At 40.3% G+C, this 19740-nt stretch overlaps 2 protein-coding genes across 5 annotated transcripts in view; one reads left to right on the top strand and one right to left on the bottom strand.

Moving 5' to 3' along the window:
* Nucleotides 1–1495, top strand: part of IMPG1 (interphotoreceptor matrix proteoglycan 1) — a 139747-nt gene extending 138252 nt beyond the window's left edge. Inside the window, exon 19 of one of the 2 annotated variants that reach the window (XM_084826948.1) lies at nucleotides 237–1495. The gene's annotated coding sequence lies outside the window, so the exon portion shown is untranslated. The remainder of the gene's footprint in view (nucleotides 1–236) is intronic. The other variant, XM_084826947.1, reaches the window with a different exon arrangement.
* The window catches only part of MYO6 (myosin VI), a 158085-nt gene continuing 138391 nt past the window's right edge, over nucleotides 47–19740 (bottom strand). Inside the window, exons 29-33 of one of the 3 annotated variants that reach the window (XM_084826946.1) lie at nucleotides 18253–18356; nucleotides 15485–15616; nucleotides 10908–11129; nucleotides 7881–7934; nucleotides 47–331 (exon numbers count right to left, since the gene is read on the bottom strand). In XM_084826946.1, the coding sequence (XP_084683072.1) occupies nucleotides 324–331; nucleotides 7881–7934; nucleotides 10908–11129; nucleotides 15485–15616; nucleotides 18253–18356 (520 nt within the window). In that variant the 3' untranslated portion in view covers nucleotides 47–323. Of the gene's footprint in view, nucleotides 332–3622; nucleotides 7935–10907; nucleotides 11130–13157; nucleotides 13185–15484; nucleotides 15617–18252; nucleotides 18357–19740 lie in introns of those variants that run through there. The other 2 variants (XM_084826944.1, XM_084826945.1) reach the window with 2 other exon arrangements.

Below are 19740 nucleotides of genomic sequence, written 5' to 3'. Positions count from 1 at the left end.
TCCGTGTGTGTGTGAAATTCTCCAACAGTTCAGGGAGCCTGAAAAAGAAGATTCTCAGAACATTTATTTCGTGGGAAATTTCAGGTGATGAGAATTCATTCCAAGAGAAACTTGACATGCGGGAGCAAAAACTTCACTCCAGAATTTAACTCTGGAAATTTTTAGGGAGATTTATTTTCTAAACGGCTTTTGAGTCAATGTTGGTTAAAATCTTCTCAAGCACTTTGTTCCCACAGGTTTTCAGCAAGAGGGCCTCTTGTAATATTCAAGCTCGCTTGCCGGGGTGGAGTTATTGAGGAAGGAGAGAGACATCTACCACAGCTTCAGAAGGCTGTAAAAAAAAAAAAAAAGTTCCATAAAAGCAAAGAACGGTTTAAGCAAAGTGTTTTTGCTTAAAAGAAAAGGCGGCAGCACCTAGTTTCCTCAGAAGTGTTGAACTTCATTACGTAATATCCATGTTATCATGAATACAGTGCTAAATATATTTAATAATTGTACAGTGTTTATATGATAAATATTGTTATTTTTAAGCTTAGTTGTAGATGTAGAAGTCTGTGCTGGAAATGTTACTAATGGCTATATTCAATCCCAAAATAAAAAGGACAACAAAGTGGCTGATACACATACTAATTACTGGGGCACAAGTCAGTTATGTGGTAGAAACAACCTTAAATGTAATGACAGGAGAATCATAAAGGCAACTGGAACTCATTTAATGCTTACAATAGGGTTTTGACTGTGTTTAGTTGTACTAGTTGATCAGGCTGTAGCCTTAGCACCCACCACCAATGGCATCCAGCCACAAGTTTTCAAGATAAAATTGCCACTCAGTCATAGTGAGCATTTCTATCTGGAGTGGATACAGTTTTCCCTAAAGTAGGGCTGGGAACCACAGACCTGGGGCCAAATCTGGCCCTCTGGGGTTCCCCAGATGGCCACATGCCCTTCCCTTGGCCCAACCCCCCTTTTCCCCAACTACCAATCATTGGGTAGTTTCCTGGCTTTATACACTTCCCCATCCCCAAAGGTTGGACTGCCTCCCCTAAAAGTAAGCTACTGGCAGTAAGAGTTTAAAATATGCTGGTATTTTTTTGGCCCTGCCCACCTCTAGAATCCAGCCCCCTAGAGCTTCTCTGAAATTGAATTTGGCCCTTGGGTTGAAAGTGGTTCCCCACTCTTGCTCTATTTTTTTGAGAACCAGCCTGTAAATGCAGGCTGAAAATAAGAGGGGATTTGTTTGCTGTCATCATACAGTTTCAATAGATGGCACAGTTTTCACAGTTCAGACACCAAGCCACTAATGTAGTGATTAGTAACTCTATAAGACTTCTCAGCTAGCAACATGCAGGTGCATCTACTATGTCTTTATTTTTAACTACACTTCTGTGCTGGGTCTAAATTGAATAACTGGTCTTGCATGACCTTGGTTGCATACTGCACAATCGGAAACACCCCCTTGCGTTCAATAAAGTGAAGTGTTTCAGATATTCGAAGCATGTAGGTGGTGTGAGCGAGACTTGTGTGTTAGATTGGCTGGAGTGCATGCATAATGCATCCACCACAGGGAATTTTGTGCTTAAGAACAAAGCTCTAAGTGGTGATATTTGAGGGTTTAGCATTGCTTATTTCCTTAATGAACGGCGGAGTGTATTTCTGCTTTGGGTATAATCCATGGTACCCTGAACCATCTTCTTCTGGTGAGCATTTAGGTATTACAGCTTATCTAAGCAATAAACTGGGTAATTGCTTTTTATACATGTTTATTGCTCAGAGCCAATACATGTAAGAGTTGAGCTAATCATCTCTTTATTCTTCTGTGGTGTCAAGAAAATTGCCTACCAAGTTATATTCTCATACAGCTTGCAGATGCTGGATTAGAGATAGAGCTTTTTTTACACAAGGCATTTATTGTGCACTTGTGATTCCTTACTGGTTCTTTAGACAACATCATGATCCTTCAGTTTTACATCTGTTTTTTTAAGAGCACTTACCCAGTGTTTTTTAGAGCAGGAAAAATGAGGTATTATTTCTGAAAGTGAAAGGCATTTTCCTACTAGTGTATTTGCGCTACTCCACTATAGCACAGCACCACCTAGAGGTTATGTAATGGAAAATCAGAAAAGGAAAAGCTTGGACCTCAATTCCGTGACAAAACTGAAAGTAGATACAGCAATTACTGTGTCCAGTTCTGGTACAGAACTGACTCCAGTTCTGGGCACCACATAGTGCTGTGTCCAGTTCTGGGCACCACATTTTAAGAAGGATGCAGACAAACTGGAGAGGGTTCAGAGGAGGGCAACAAAGATGATCAGGGGACTGGAAACAAAGCCCTATGAAGAGAGACTGGAAGAACTGGGCATGTTTAGCCTTGAGAAGACTGAGGGGAGATATGATAGCGCTCTTCAAGGACTTGAAAGGTTGTCACAGAGAAGAAGGCCAGGATCTCTTCTCAATCATCCCAGAGTGCAGGACACGGAATAATGGGCTCAAGTTACAGGCAGCCAGATTCCGTCTGAACATCAGGAAAAACGTCCTGTTACAGCAATACGACAACGGAACCAATTCCCTAGGGCTAGTGGGTGGGCTCTCCCACACTGGAGGCATTCAAGATGAGGCTGGACAGCCACCTGTCAGGGATGCTCTGACTTGGATTCCTGCATTGAGCAGGGGGTTGGACTCGATGGTCTTGTAGGCCCCTTCCAACCCTACTATTCTATGATTCTATGATTAACAGCCTTGTGTAGAAAAGCTCAGTCATCTCTCCAAGGTTAAACAAAAAGTTGAGTTTACAGTGCTAGCATAATATCTGTTATATATAAATGGAGAAGATCTTATCTTGAAATCACCAGGCACGTGTCCATGGAAGCCAAGGTCCTGTTTCTCAGACTAGATAACATTTATAGGGCATTCATACAGAGATACCCCATCTTACATACACCAGGTACTACTGGTGGTTGTATAAGTTAGATTTCTCATTGTATTCAATATATTTTCATGTCAGAGCTATTTTTTGTATGCATTTATTCATACTAATTTCTATTAGTCAAGCAATGGAAGTCATTTTTACACAATGGTTTTAATAATGAAGAATTGTTCTTGACCATAATTTATCATTATCCAATATAAATTACCAAATATATTTGCTGGATGAGAATGTTTTGTATTTCAATTAAATAAAATTATTTAACTGGACAGTGTGTAGGAAGATTGTGCCTATATGTTCCAGAGCACAAGCTGTCTGCTTTTATTTTTGCATCTTAGATTCATGATTATAAAAAAAAAAACATTAAAGAGCAATAGGAAAAAGATTTTATAATCTTTTTAAAATATAATACTTTAGTTTGGTATTTTTTTAAAAAAAAAATTCCATCACATACACTGCCCTCAATCCAGCTACGTCATGACTAACTTGCTTCACTTGTTTCAGAGTTGCTTACATCAGAATCATCTTCAGTTGGATCATGGAAAATCTGTGTTATGACTTGCTTTAGAATATTTGAGACAAAAATGTTGGTTAAAAAAAAAAGTCTGAAAATGAGAAGGGCAACTCTCCCCAAAGTCCCATTTGTGCTAAAATATTTCATTTCCAAGTTAATACACTACTGTAAACCAATTTATGAAACAGTTTTTTACAAGCCAGTATTCCTTTAATATCAAATGTTCTCTGTTTATTTGGTTAGCTGGTACATCAAATTGTAAAAGCAAATGCAAGTTCCAAGACTCCTCAGTCATTCTCATTCTCTCTTAAATAAGTAATATTCCAGGGAGATGAACAGAGTGAATTTATTTTGCTGCTATTTTCAGTACATAATTAAGGTCATTTGACAAACTACTTTAAACAGTTTAGGTAGAAATAAGTCAAAGACAAAACAGATATAACTACAGAAGATGAGCAAATTTTCAATGGAATGTTAGTAACGTCGTGCTGTTTTCTGAAGGGCAACTTATTCTTGGTCATGCGACTTGGATTGCTATGTCCTGAGACTTAGGATAGGTTCACATCTGCATTTCATCGCCCAATGACTGCAGCCAGAACATGATAGCTTGCACATGTAAAACAGCCATCACAGATCAAACACTACAGGGAGAACTTCGATATCGCATCACCAACAAAATGTGTCACACATTCAGGTACATCAAGTGATGTACAGGCATTTGTAAATCAGTCTTCCTGGGGGTTTCACATCAGAAAAATCATGAATAAGAGCAGGAAACCCTAGTTGCAACAGATAACTTAACTTCTCTTGAGAAACCAACATTTTCTATTCACTTTCATGCTGATACATACATCAAGCCAGAATGTACGGAGGGAGTGAGATGCTGTATTCACCAACCCAACTCACTCCCAGGTAAATATGGCATCACGTTGGGTTGTTTATTTGTTCATAGGCTCAAGCTTCCCAGATACAAATGCATTACACCAGTTAGGAACGCTGCATGAATGTATACATCTTGGTTTCTCCCTTGATCAAAAGTCAGACGCACAAATCATAACCCAGAAAGGATTTTAAAAGAGAAAGATGCACTTTCTACACAGATGCGACATTTATCACTTGATGTGTTGTGTGTGTTCTTAAGAGGCTGTCCCCGCACAGGCCAGCGAGAATGAGTGATAGGAGTCAACTAGAGCCCACCCATAGACTGAAGCAAGGTTTCCAATTATGCATGCTGTTCATCCCCCAAAAAACAGTTTGAGAGAATACAGAAGACACCAAGAGAGGGAGCATTTTAAAATTAGGAATGTGACTTAATAGAGAATTGAGAGGAGCATCAATCATTCATGGAGTAACATCCAGTCAATCAATTCCTCATTGCCTATCCCTCCCACCTTTCCTTAAACCTTAACACCATACAAGTGGTTATGCTATCCAAGCGATGTAACAAATACATATGAAATCAATCGAATCTAAAGCAAGCCAGTCTGGGAGTAAAGTGTCGTATTAATACAAAATACCATTTAAAAGTCATGGTCGTGGGCTCTGATCCAGCTAAAGTTAGTTGTGATTCAGGGCCAAACTAGGCATGATGCAGGTGGTGCTTGAGCAGTCTCCCAATACTGTTTTTTTTGTTTTTGCGCTGAAATGCAGATGTACGGGATTGTAAATTCGGAGTAGCAACAGATGGAAAAGCAGATGTATGGGATTGTAAATTCGGAGTAGCAACGGATGGAAAAGTGGCTACACCTTCTCTCTGAAGGCCACTTTTCCAGTCAAAATTGCCCTCCATGTTGCATTCCCAACCACAACGGAAAGTAGGAGGACCCTGTGTCTTTCCCCAGCTGGAAGAGAAGCAGCTTAGGAAAGACAATTCTGCTGGGGGAAATGATCTGCAAAGAAGAGGTTAAGCAATCCTCGCCCCCTCCACTGCCACTCCGGTCAAATTTGCAGCCCCCATATTTGCATTCCAGTGTAAAAACAAACCCGGCTGGGAGGATGCTCACAAATCTCCTATTACACCCGTACTTTGGCCCCTGGTCACCTTGTGTTATGTAGCACCTTGATTAGAGGATTATCTGAGTGCTGAAGGAGGCTTCTAGGCACAGACTGGCCTCTGGATCAAGCCCTGCATATGTAAAAACGCAGTGTGTGTGGCTCCTGTAGCTGGACCCCTACATCCAGAACCCAGGGGTGAACACATGAACTTGAATCCGAAGAACTGCACATGGAGCTGTGCACTTGGATCCCAAGAACTGCACACAACCGGATTTTGCACTTCCTTGTGGTTTCCCCTTATGGCCTGAAAAGCTGTTCCGGAGGACCAGGGGAGCCTCTGGAATGGCATAGCCTGCAGCGCAAAAGGCTGCAGTTCAAGGAGCAGGGACTGGCGGAAACCGAAGAGCCCTACATGACTCTGCAGAAGCGCTTTCTGCTTCCTGAAGACGGCACTAGATAGAAGCCATGGTTCTTAATGATGGATCAAGACTGCAGATGCAACCTCTGATGGATTTTTACTGTAGACAACTCTGATGCTGGCAATCAGCTGTTGAGAAAAGGACAGACTAGATTTAACTCAAGAGTGCCAAAGATGACCGTGCCCATCCTCTGTTCAGTGGGTTGGTGCACTTGGAACAGGAGAAAGATTTTGTAGATTAAGTGAGGATGGAAAGAGATGGCAGTTTTCAGCAGCCTGAAGGGTTTTAGGATGTGGCATAATATTGGAAGTTTATAAATATGTTCAATTGTTGTGCCTGCCCAACTCGGCCAAAAGTTAAAAGTTGCAGGGGCACACAGCTCTTTACTTTTACAGTTGCTACAACATAGAGAGTATTTCTGCAAGCCATGCTGTGACAGAAGGCAGTGATAATGCTGTATTAAGAAAGTGTATTTGAAGATTTAAAAATTAGAGCCCAGAAATGTAATTAAGCTTTTTAATATAATAAAGAAAGGAAAGCTTCCTCCAGGTGCGGTCTGTAGTTACTGTTTTTTAATCATACTTTTTTTTATTTCCCCAAATCTCTTAACACTAAGATAATACCAAGGTTTAATCTGTTGATATTAGCCAGCAATAGGGCTATCCAGCGACATCAATAAAAGGCAACTTAAATCCGTGTGAAACAAGTAATTGTTATACATAAAAATCTTAATTACCATCAAGGGTACTGTGGAAAAGAAAGGAACCCACAAAGCCTGAAGTTGGGAGATTAGCTAAAAAAAAGACCTATGAAAATAGAAGAAAAAGTTGATTACTTAACACTATGAAGTTAAGCCATTTGAAGGGGCATATTGTAATTAGACGACTCGTCAAGAGTCTGAACAATTCTGACAGAAGCCACCTAATTCATGTGCATTTCAGCGAAGTACAAAGGAACTACAAGATGCAGCTTCCAATACTCCAATTAGATTTGGCTGTCATGAAAAACAGAACCCATTCCCCTTTTTGCTCTCAGTCCTAAATGTTACCTAGAGATATATCTTAGGTAATATTTGTGAAATATATTTAACTTCATCCATATAAGAAAGGATTTCCAAGGAAGTTATGAGAGAAAACTGAATTACCTGAAGAAATTTGTTTTGTAAAAAATAAAAAGTTGTTTAAAAAGCAGCACACAGGCACACACACAAACATAAGTGCTTAAATGTGCACTAAAATGTACCTCCAAGGCTAAAGTACTTTAGACACAATTTCCCTGTTCTCAATATGTGAAACCCTGCAATCTACCTAAGACACATTTTCCCAAAATGCTTTTTCATAAATCTATATATAGATGTTGAGCAGCTTTCAGAATCTGCACATAAAAGTTTTTCATCTTATAAAAGTTTGCTTTAACTTCTGTACAAAAGAAGTTAATATTAAGGCCTCGCAATTTCAGCTAGAAGATGCAGTGTACTCTTTATGCTACCCTACCATGAAGGAACTAACATACCGGATGTTACAAAGAAAGTATGCTGTAAGAAGAAGATAAAATGCTTAGATACCAGTAGTGTGTAATTTTACATTACAGTATTATTAGTGTTACAACAGATGCTGTATGGAAGAGTCAATGTATGAACAAAAGCAAACCACATACTTGACTGAAACAAATGCTTAGAGCCACAGAACTAATTGAATTCACTACACAAATGTGAGAAGTATGAATTAAAAACTGCCACATTAATAAAATCTGCTTACTTTATATTAAAGATCTCTATACGATTATGGAATGTTTAAGTGTCCTCTGTTACTCAGAGGAACTCTTTCCCTTTATTAAGGTAGAAGATGCTCTCAAAACACCATGTGAGTGTGAAAAGGGGCTATTTATTTCAGCAGGTTCTGCAGCATAGCAGTTGCATAAGTAGGCCGAGCTTGCTTGCTCTCAATTGCCTTTTTAAGATACTGGATCCCCCCGCAGCGCTCCCAAATCTCTTCAAACTGCCTTGGCAAAATTTCAGCACCGCGCTTACGAGTCAAGCCAGTCTCCTCAAGGTTCAGCTCACACATCTCCATGTCATCCTTGCCTGAAATAGAGAAAAGGGCAGATTTTATGCAGTGCATCTTGGGTTTCTAGTTTCTGCTACATTGGACTAGAACAGGTGCTCCTTTCAATAAGACTATACTGTATTCTGTTTTTAACACATACTCACAAAGTTGGGAATGAAGCCACAGTGAAAACTGACATCACTTCCACCTTCAATACATTGTCTGAGATCAAGAAGGAGAGGTCCTATATCTATGTAATCCTCTTGTGATGGCAACTCACCTCATCACCCGATAACCTGTGCCTGAAACTCTGGAAACTGCAACTGCCTGTGATGCAGCACAGGGATTGGAAAGCAAAATTGTGGAAGTCCCCAAGTGTCTCTGGATCACAGACACCATTTTAACAGCACGGAACAGTAACACCCCATATAGCTACTCTAGTTTTACAAAGAAGGTCAAGATATCTATATTTAAAGGAAGGTCTTGGACATAAACGCCCGATTTGAACATGTTCTTCATGATGTTGTAAAGTCTTCTCACCAGCCTGTATCACTTCAGAATTCAAGAGGGTGGTTGTCTGTTTGAAAACCTCCTGTCACATGGAAACCTAGTCTGGCAGGGAAAAGGCTAGCCTAGCAGCCTTTCCCATGGTGATAAGATTTCCACATGGAGGACGATTTTGACACAGAGGCATTTTCAGACTAGCAGCCCCTACATTCATTCCAAGGTGGTACCTGTGGAGGAGAACTGCACCATATGTCCTTCCTGAATGTCTGAATTGGCTTTATGTTTTATCGATTCATTTTACTGATTCCAGTGGATGTCTTTGGATTGAAAGGCAGGATACAGCCTAACTAAAAAGAAACAATTTACAAGCCACTTACAGCATGTTCATACATGCAAGACTTCAACACATCCAGCCTCTACATGCCACAGCACACTCCAAAGGACAGAACATTAAAGTGAGCACAGGTGCCAACACGCTTGGCGAAATCTTCCTTCTGAGGCCTTCCTTTGTTTTTGGTTTATGGTTCAAGGCCAAAGTTCAGCAGCATGCTGTAAGCCAGAGGTGGGTAACTTGTGGTCCTCCAGATGTTTTGGCCTATGACTCGCATCAGCCCTAGCCAGCATAGCCAACGGTGAGGGATGTTGGAAGTTGTAGGTCAAAACAACTGGAGGGCCAAAAGTTGCCCACCCCTGCTGTAAGCGCATGTAAAATCACAGACCAACATTTGAACCACAAGCACCCTTAACTTTCAACACTACTTGCCAGTGCATTTCCTTAGGAGTGAGAAATGAAGGCTGCAATCCTATGCAAGTTTAGACAGAACATTGTCATACAACTCCCCAGCATTTCTCAGCCAGCACTGTAGGACTTTTTTCTGTGTAAACATGATAGAATTGTACTTTTAAATGTCTCTTTCTAAAACAGTAGCATAGCATTGGTTTATATAGGCATGCCATGCATCTGACTATGGTATCAGACAGCATAGTCAAAAGAACTGAACATCGTCACGTCACGCTGTGCTTTTCAATGGAGTCAGTTCACAAATTCAGCTGCACATCAAGTGGCACAGACACATGAATGAACAGCCCTGCTCTGTGACACTGCAACTGCTGGTTTGTACCACACCACTGAAATGGTTAGTGTGCTTTTAAACTCTAGAACTTACCCAGACATTTATTGTGCCACTTTTTTAAAAATGCGAACATCCCATTTTTGTTAAGAGGAAATCAATATTCAATTTGCTTTTCAAGTTCATTTACTAAATGATATTAGCTAGGTTCTGTAAAAAAAAAAATGACATCCTTCTCTGTATTTTTTAAAAATAGGACGTATTTATTTATTTATTGCATTTATACCCCGCCTTTCTCCCTCTCGCAAGGAACTCAAGGCGGCTTACATTATCCTCCTCCTCACCGTTGTATCCTCACAACAACAACCCTGTGAGGTAGGTTGGGCTGAGAGTCTGTGACTGGCCCAAAGTCACCCAGTGAGCTTCCATGGCCAAGTGGGGACTAGAACCCGGATCTCCCGGCTCCCAGTCCGTCACTCTCACCACTACACTACACTACACTACACTACACTACACTACACTGGTATAGATTAAGAACATTGTCTTGCAGCAAAAACACACATTTGTATAACCATATTTAGCACCAAATCTATTTTTAAAAGCTGTCAAATAGTATAGTTATTCCTAATTACTCTAATTAGAGATTGAAACCTTTGGAAATCAGAGACACCAATATGATTAAACCATCCATCCATTTTTAACAACACACCCATTTCCTCCACACTCCCTATAGCCTCATACACCTTCTCCAGCCCAATGATTCAAGGCACACATGGGACACAACAGGTGCTTCTCCGTTTATTTTTATGACAAGAATATTGGTGCATGAACTATTTTCCCAACTCTTATATGAACAGGAATAGTGTTCATACGGAATTCTATGGATCCAGTGAATCCAGGAACAGACTGTGGAGAGCATAGTTCAGAGAGCCCCCAAAAGGAAAGGATGGTAGATAATGTGGAAGCTGCATTTTCCCTATTACTTCCCTTGAGAGAAGTAACCACAGGTTGTTCATTGGTAAATCAAGTAGCAAGGGCCAAAAATAAGTAAAATTTTCAAAGTTATAGGGATGCTGTGAAAACATAATTCTGAGATTTATAAGACTGGATCCAGATTTAAGTCCCATTGATCTCAATGGGACTACTCAAAGTATGGCCAATCCTGGATTCAAGCCATTGTTTATGGTCATAGTCAGAGATGGCCAAATTGACACAACTGTTGTTCACTGCCTTGGTTATCTGATTTTAGGATGTTAAGAGGTTGACTGTAAAGCAATACAGCCTTTTTGAATAAAAAAGGCTGTATTTGGATCTTAATTCTAACTCGTTCCTGGAGCCTAATCGAGGTCTTGATTTGCCTTCAGCATGTTTTATCACTAAACAGAGTGTACATTTCCATTTTCATTCTAAAATAAAACTAATATTAATACCAACCAGCCACTAGCAAGATAGGTGGCTTATCGGGATGAAGTTCCATCTGACGAGCAATCCATGGTCCATCGAAGTGTGCATACCACCAACCTTTCTTCTTGTTCTGGGGATCCTTGTATTGGTCTGCTGGGCGGATGAAGGGGATACGGAAGTAACGCTGCTGCCGATTCACTTCAATCTCCTGCTGCTGCCTGGCAGACAACTGACTTGTTGGGTTCTGTTGAGCTATAAGGAATAACCTCTGTTAAAATGGGCAGCCAACCATCAAAATCAGTCTTCAATACCATCACCTTTTTTAAAAAAAAAGTGCGCAGAAAGTAGTAAAACTTTGAAACTATGGCCATACATTCCAGAGGTGGTGAGGGAGGGAAGGGTGAATTAAAGGGAACCTCATCTTGCACTTCTATATCCATCAATGGCAGAAACTGCATGGGAATCTAAATCAGGATCATTGTTGAGGTTACATTCCTGGACACCACAGTGCTTCTTTAGTGAGGCTAACCAATGTAACAATCTGGGCCTTGATGACTTGGGCAAAAATAAAAAGAACATTCTGAATGACAAATGCAGCGCTACAGTCACTGATTTCCATGGCAACGTGAGATCTCTCTCTCAAATTATTTCTAGAGCACCTGTAAGGATAGAACTTGGGTGGCAATGCCTCTAATGAACAATTTTCTGTGTAGAATAGCGTTCACAGGTACCTCTCTAAAGCATATTTTTTCAAGGTAAGTCACCTTACACCCTGGAGTAGATGCAAATGGAAGGAGAAGGATGGCCACTCACTGAGAAATAGTCATCACTTGGGCTTACCTGCAATCCCACATTCTAAGACAGAGAAGGGGAAGGCAATTTCCTCACTTTTCAAAGACTTGAACTTGGCAAAAACACCATTAAAATAATAATCAAAAACAGTTCAAAATCGCATGATGGCATTACAGGTAGGAACTCAGTAGGGACATGTTCATTGGTACCCACCCCACTAAAGCCTGCCAAAGATAATGTTAAGTGAATCCAAGCTCAGAAGTACCTTCAAGTTCAACTTATGTTGTCTGAATTCACATAAGAAAAGGACTCTTCTGCAACTGGTCATTTTAAAAAAGATGTTAAAAATTCAAGTCTGTTGTGGTCAACTGAACAGAAAACACAGTTCAGTAATTCAGTATAAAGGAAATAATTAACAATGAATTCCTCTGACTGTAAGCCAACTAACCATTAAGTACTAAATCTGGGTTTGGATTTTGGTTCAATAAAAATGGATGAAAGTGCTGTCACATTGGATTAATTTATTCCCCTCTCTCCCATATTTACTGGCAAGATGCTGGTAATGAGAATAGAAACAATGTGCCTCTTGCCCTCATAAAAGCTGTGTTAATACATATAGAAATGTGATTGTTTATCCCAATGGAGAAAGCAGTATCTGCTGAAAGATTTCCCATCATTAGTATCAGTAGAGAATAAAAGTGTGTGTCCATAAAAAGAAAATGAGCAAAAAGACCTTTTCACACTAACAGAGTTTTACTCATAACTATGTACCATTTATCAATTGACATCACCACCAAATAATAGTATGAATAGCCCATACTTTTGCCTAGGAGAATTCTGAGGCCTGTTTATTTTCATTTAAATTAACTGATCTGCCAAGTAATTTATCAATTTCCACAAATCATCTCCATGCACTTTGAAGCAAATGGAGGCTCTACCTACCTATGGCCCTCATTAGCACATGTAATGGTGAACCATATGGAGGACTACGAATTAAAGAGCTTTTTCTTGGATCTTAAGGCCACTGACAGGTCTTTTTTCTCATCCTTGTGTACACCCGCACTCATCCAAAAGATCATCTGCATAGTGAACAGAGCACCTTCCCTGCAACATAATTTACTCTTTCTAAAACAAGTACTTCAATGTTAGTTTTTGCTCTGAGGGTTAGTTGATTAACAGTGTTTTGCTACAACAGTAAAACAGCCATTTGGCAGGAGCAAGTGGTAGAAACAAAACCATATACAAATTTGTAATTCGAGCTAATTGTTCCTTTATGTAGTTAATACCAATATTCCTAAAATAATCTGTTTATCTCCATTGGCCACTGTCTTTTCCTGCAACTCCTTGAGTCCCTCTGGCAACAAAATAATTATTGAACAGACGTTGATTTCAAACAACTGTAGCAAAACACTTACTATGTTAGTAAAACAGCACCTATGTTTTCCTATTCTTTAAAATTAGCTCACATAAACCATTTCCCCCACTTACTTGAGTTGTTCAAAAATGGTGCAAAATCTGCAAACAAACATTGAATACTGAAGATACCATATATCATTTCAATCTGATCTATGTGAAAAATTACATTTTCAGTAGTTCAATGAAGCGTGTCATTAGCCACATGCAACCAACCAATGGAATGGCTACAGAGTAGGAAACAGATTGGGCATAACATGAGACTTCCTCCTGGTGGGATGAGTGTGGGATAGCCTGCCTTAGGTTTCTCCTTCTATAACTTGCAAACAGGGATTTAAAAAGTCCAATTGTTCCCTTCTCAGATGTGCAAGTAGGACAGCCCATCTCCGTAAACCCATTGCCAGATGCCAAGAGATCTGGCCCAGCACTTCTGTAACACTCTTCTGCCAAAGAACTGCCTCAGCAAGATGAATACCACATTGGAGTGTTCTTCTAACAGATTGTGTCGGTGTCCAGGTTGCTGCCCTGCATATCAGAGATAGTTCCCTAGCGTGATGCCAAGAATGCTCAGCCGCTCAGCCCTTTGAGACAGCGTGAACTCATCTGAGCCAGCTGTGCCAGAAGAGATGCAGACACATTTCTACTCAAAGATTGTTCTCTGAATGAAACAAAGAGCCAGTTCACACAGGCATGCCCATCACTTCATGACTGTAGGAGTTCTAAAAACTGTAGAACTCACAAATGGATGAACGGCCTCTACTGGGACAGCTTGGCCACCATGGTACAGGCATTCATAACCTCAAGACTGGATTGCTGCTACATGCTCTGTGTGGGGCTGCCCTTGAGGTTGGTCCACAAGCCCGAGCTAGTGCAGAATGCAGCAGCCTCGCTGTTGTCAGGAGCTGCCCCTTTTCAGCATGTAACTCCTTTGCTAAGGGAACTGCACTGGATGCCTATTTGCTACCAGGCCAGATTTTAAGGTATTAGTGTACAAAGCCCTAAACAACTTGGGACCAGGATACCTAAGACAGCGCCTTCTTCTTTACCAACCTGCCCGGTCACTGGCGTAAACGGAGGGCTTGCTCCTGGTGGTTCCACACGGACCTATGGTCCGGTTGGAGTCCACCAGGAAAAGAGCCTTCAGTGTGGTGGCCCCCTTCCTGTGGAATTCCCTGCCTTTGGAGATCAGGCAGACACCAACATTGTGTTGTTTTTGATGCCTCCTGAAGACACTGCTATTTCAAGAGGCCTTCCTGAGTGACCAGTTGTGGTTTATTAAAGTTCAGAATCTGTTCTTTTAAAATGTTTTAACTGTTTTAATTATGGGCTTTTATTCTTTTATCTTGCTGTTCACTGCTCCAAAATCCTTGATGTGAAGCGGTGTGTGTGTGCGTGTGTGTGTGTGTATATGTGTGTGTGTAAATAGATGATAGATAGATAGATAGATAGATAGATAGATAGATAGATAGATAGATAGATAGATAAGAAATCTGAACATTTACTCTGAAGGATGCATTCATTGACAGTCAAAGCAATTGCAAAGACAAGCATTCTTGCTTCTCTAAAGAAACAGTCATGTTCCTTTAGTTTATTTATTACTTTTAACAACTGGGAGAGCAGTATCAGTCTCTAACTGGTCTCTAGCATCGTGTTCTTATATTTATTAACTACAGATCTCTAACTTGAAAAACTACCTGGAAGATATTTCAAGACTGGGGACTTTAGGAAAACAAGGCTTGCTAAGAATTGGATTACTTTGGGATCAATTCTTCCTCAGCCAAATTATGCTTCAGATCAGAGTATTTCACGACCTTTACATTAAAGTTGAAAATGGAAAAGCAGAGTCAATATAGTTTTTAGTAATAAAATTCATTGCGTTTGATGAAGTCTTTGGAACATTTCTCTGAATTCATAGAATGTCTGACTAGTGGCAGGTATGAACTAGTCCCACATGCCAAGACAGGCTGAAATTTTCATTCTGCTAAAGTTAATTGCAAACAATATAACTATTATACATAACTGGGGCTAGTTTACTGTCGATGGTTACTCTTCCACCATATTTAGAGTCCAGAATGCAAACTGGCTAGGCCTCTGGCTTTACCACTCTCCCCTACAGCACAAACTGTCTCAGTTTCCCAATGCATCCAGGGCTATTTGTTCTGCAAGCACATTTCTCCAATGCACTTCTCTCTACCAGTGGCACATTTTATCTGAGCTGGTGTTGGTATATGCTGCATTTTAAAATGTTCTATGGGAAAATTTATTCTAAAATTCTTGATATGGTAAATGTTAGGTTCTTCAAGATTCTCACTCAGGTGATACTTTTAAGCCACATTTTGATATTCACTATGCTCTTAACGTTTTCTGTTGTTTTTTTTTAGAAAAAGCCATTTTCCCCTCACCATAGTCCGTCACTGATTTGGGAGCACGCTGTTCCGTTTCTGTATTCCGCTTCTTATTCTTGGACTTCCAAGCATGGTAAACTTTTAGCCGCCTGTGAAACTCTTCTCTGCAAGCTGCCAGCAGTTCAATATCTGTCTCAAATAAACACAGCAGGGATGCAACAAGTGAGAAAAGGAAATAAGACGAATATGTTTATGAATTGTCAAAATGATTCCAGAACAATTTATATTTATAACACATGACTGCAATAAACCGACATTAATATTAAGTAACAAGAAGATTCAGCTTATCAAAGAAATATTTAAATCAAGTCCACTCAAAGAAGGGCTGCTTTACATCTTACTCTACAGCATTATGCAAGGAAAGTGGGACAAAATTCAAAGATGTTCTTCTCGTGCAACATCAGAGATTTGATACCCTGGGTCCAGTCTAAAGCCACATTAAATTGTAGCCTAGTCCTTCACCAATTCCAGTAAAGCAGTTAAAACGTATTACTATGATAATAACCAATGCTTTCAGGTAACCCTTGCAAAAGTAATATTATTACGTGTCTTATTCTCAAGATCATCTAATCAATCTAAAAGTACTTAAAAATCCCCGTCATATTTTGAAACCTGTCTTTTCATCATCATACATTCCTGAACAATGCTTTAAGGATTACCATAATTATATACATATTTAATTATATACATAATTATATACACACACACATACACATATTGCTGAACTTGGCACTTTATTCCCCACCTTCGTCAATTGGTCCCAAAAGCCTTTATTTCCAAAGCCTCACCACTGTTTTCTTATCAAAATGTGCTCTTAAAGTATTAATTTCACTTTCTGAAGTCTCTCAATTCCTCTATAGTAAGAAAAGAACAAGGCCTATACAGTTCTCTTAACTCCTTTAGCAGACTTGACAGCAGAATCTGATATATTTTAACTTAGAAGTCCCACTCAAAGGGTCTTACTCCCTTTCAGGGTTCAAAGGGTCTTACTCCCAGGTAAGTGTACATACACAGACTGCACCCTCAGAAGGAACAGGATCTTAGGAGTCTGCAAGGATTCAAACAAGGATCTGCACTGTCTCATTTTGTTCTTTCCCCATAGAATGCTGAAATACAATCCCGATCCTTCTCCAAGAGCCCCTGCCAAAGAAAGTGAGGTGGGTGGCTACCAGGAAGAGGGCCTTTTCTGCTGTGGCACCCCAGTTGTGGAATGAGCTCCCTAGAGCAGCTTGCCTGGTACCACATTGTGCTCTTTCCGGTGCCAAGTGAAGACCTTTTTATTTTCCCAAGCATTTTAGTCTTTTAGTTCTGTTGTTTTAAATCTATTATTGTATTTTAATTCTCTGCACTGCTGCTAAGTTTTATTTTGGTTTTTATTTTTATTCTATACTATAGTTTTAAAGTTTTATAAAATATTTTATGCTGTATTTTGTGGTTTTAATTGTGAACAGCCCAGAGAGCTTCAGCTATTGGGCAGTATAGAAATGTAATAAATAAATAACAATCAATACACGCCTCAGCCAGCATATAGTGATTGGGATTTTGAGCCTCCCTGATTTTGAAGTAATTACTGATATTAACAGATCATACCATTTCTTTTTTCCATTAATCGTTAGATAATTTGAGGGAAGACTATGGCTATGATAGACCTCCAGACAGACATGCACAAAACAGCTGCCATCTAAACCACCACAATACATTTCTCTGCATGCACAAGGGGGCCAGGCAGGTCTAATCTCCATTTCAGGCCAGAGCTCCCAGTGTCTTCTGAAAAGCCATCTGCTAAGGTTGGGGACCCTCCAGAGTGGTACCCCATAAGGCACCAGGGGCTGCCCATCCAAAATACATTTTGGTGCTTCCTTTTGGGTGGACAACTTGGGAGAAAGCCACTAAAGTGGAGGATTTCACTCCAGCACTCCTCGCCGGCAACAAGAGCCACCCTTCCTCTCAGAATGAGGCTTAACATCATGACTAGTTCGACCGTGGCATGTTTTCTTTCTTTACAAAGTAGAAGCTGCAACCAGGGGGCGGGGGAGGAGAGAATTTGGACTGGGAGCACAGAATGGGGGAGGGAGCTTTAATACTTTGCCCTAGCCCCAGCCCCAGTCTGGATCTCACCCCCCAGCTGGTATCTAGTACAAAAAAAGCAAGCATGCAAGGGGCAATCCCGTGATTAACGGCACATCTTAGTTTGGCCTGTAATCCATACACTACAACATTAAGTGTCCTTGCCACTTCTACATAATACTATCAGTAGCACTAGCTAGCGTAAAAGGCTTTTAGGAACTTGGTCCATGGGCTGCAGCATTGAACACAAACGTTAGTCTAAGCTGTTAAGACGTAGAAATAAACAAAAAATAAATGTGATTGGCAATGACAATTTGTAGATTAAGTTTGAACATAAGGGTGGCATTTTTGTGACATGCAATTAAAAACCCTGTTGGCTTTGCTGTGCAGAGTAGCTCGAATGTTTACACTTTCTTTTCCCTTGACATATGCATCAATTTGAAACAACATTGTATGAGGCAAATTATCTACTAGTTTAGGATACATTTAAAGCACCATCTACTTTTATTTGATTTGTATCAGGAACTTTGGCTGGCTGGGGCATGCTGGGAGTTATAGGACGTTTTTCTGCCTAAACATGCATAGGTTTGCACCCTTAACTATTCACACAGTGGTTTCAGAATTCTGTCAGGGAAAGTGAGGCAAAAGTACTCCTGTACAACTGAATTCTCCTCAACCAGACTGGAACAACTACTTACCACAAGAGGTGTTGATTGTATCACGTAGCTCTGCATACTTCCACTTACTAAGGTCATGTTTTTTAGTGCCAGCTGCAGCTTTGGTGGCTTGAACTGAAGGTCCCCTATAAATTTTCATTGAAAAGTTACAGTAATATTCAAGACAGGAACAAGTGAGGTCAAGAAAGCAAGAGACAATGAGGTTCTAAAAATGGGGGGTCACATATAGCACTAAGACAGACACCAAATAAGCAACGACAGATTGGCAGGGCTCTCAATACATTTGTTAAAAATATTTCTTTAATCAAGGGAAATGTTTTTTTGTACTCCTTAGTGAAAACTGCTTGGAAAAGCTTTGATAAAGTTGTCTTTTCATTCCTTCACCTTGATGTAAATGTATGTAAAGAGAGCTAATGGTCCTATCAAAGGACATAACAATGCTCCTTCACTAGTAGATTGTTTGATGTTTACCAAACTTATACCTCCTCTTGCAGGATAATGACACATTCTTGTCTTCCTTCCATTTTCAGTTTACTTTTTGTACTCAGATGCATGCCTGAATATGTACTACATGTACAGCCTGCCAAGGTATGTAGAATTAGGCATGTGTTACTTTTAAAAACTGTGAAGCGATGGTCTATGGTCTTTCCTGGCATCTGCTTCAGATATTTAAAAAGAGGTGCGTGCTGAATATTTTACATGTACTCCCTTCACACTTGGCAGGATACATCAGCTATTGTTGTTGTTGTTGTTCAGTCGTGTCCGACTCTTCATGACCCCATGGACCATAGCACGCCAGGCCTTCCTGTCCTGCGCTCTCTCCCGGAGTGTGCTCAAGTTCATATTCATTGCATCGGTGATGCTATCTAGCCATCTCATCCTCTGCCGTCCCCTTCTCCTTTTGCCTTCAGTCTTTCCCAGCATCAGGGTCTTTTCCAGAGAGTTTTCTCTTCGCATTAGGTGGCCAAAATATTTGAGCTTCAGCTTCAGTATCTGTCCTTCCAATGAGCACTCAGGGTTGATTTCCTTTAGGATGGACTGATTTGACCTCCTTGCAGTCCAGGGGACTCGTAAGAGTCTTCTCCAGCACCACAGTTCGAAGGCATCAATTCTTCGGCGTTCAGCCTTCCTTATAGTCCAGCTCTCATATCAGCTATATTTGGGCATAAATGCCCGAGTACAAAGAGTGAGTACTGCCCCTTATGGTTTCACAATCATGTCAAATGCAGACTGTCCAAAGCACAGATGGAAGATGCCCATCCTCAACCTATCAGGTTCATATAGTTAATTTTCTACTCTGCCATTCTATATCAGAATCCATCTACACTGATGTGTTATAATCAAAGGAAAGAAGAGCATCCATGAGAACTTTTGAGTTTACAAGGAAGGGAAAGAGAAGCAAGTCAGTACTAACCAAAAAAGAACGAAACTGAAGGGAACATTTATACTACTGCATCCCTGGACCATTAAGTATGGCTAAACATCATTCGGACTGAGAACTGTGGCATG

Source organism: Heloderma suspectum, chromosome 1 (assembly GCF_057233095.1).
Source record: "Heloderma suspectum isolate Gila_16-S chromosome 1, 16-S_ref, whole genome shotgun sequence".
In the NCBI taxonomy this organism is placed as follows: domain Eukaryota; kingdom Metazoa; phylum Chordata; class Lepidosauria; order Squamata; family Helodermatidae; genus Heloderma; species Heloderma suspectum.
This window is presented reverse-complemented; position numbering and strand designations above follow the sequence as displayed.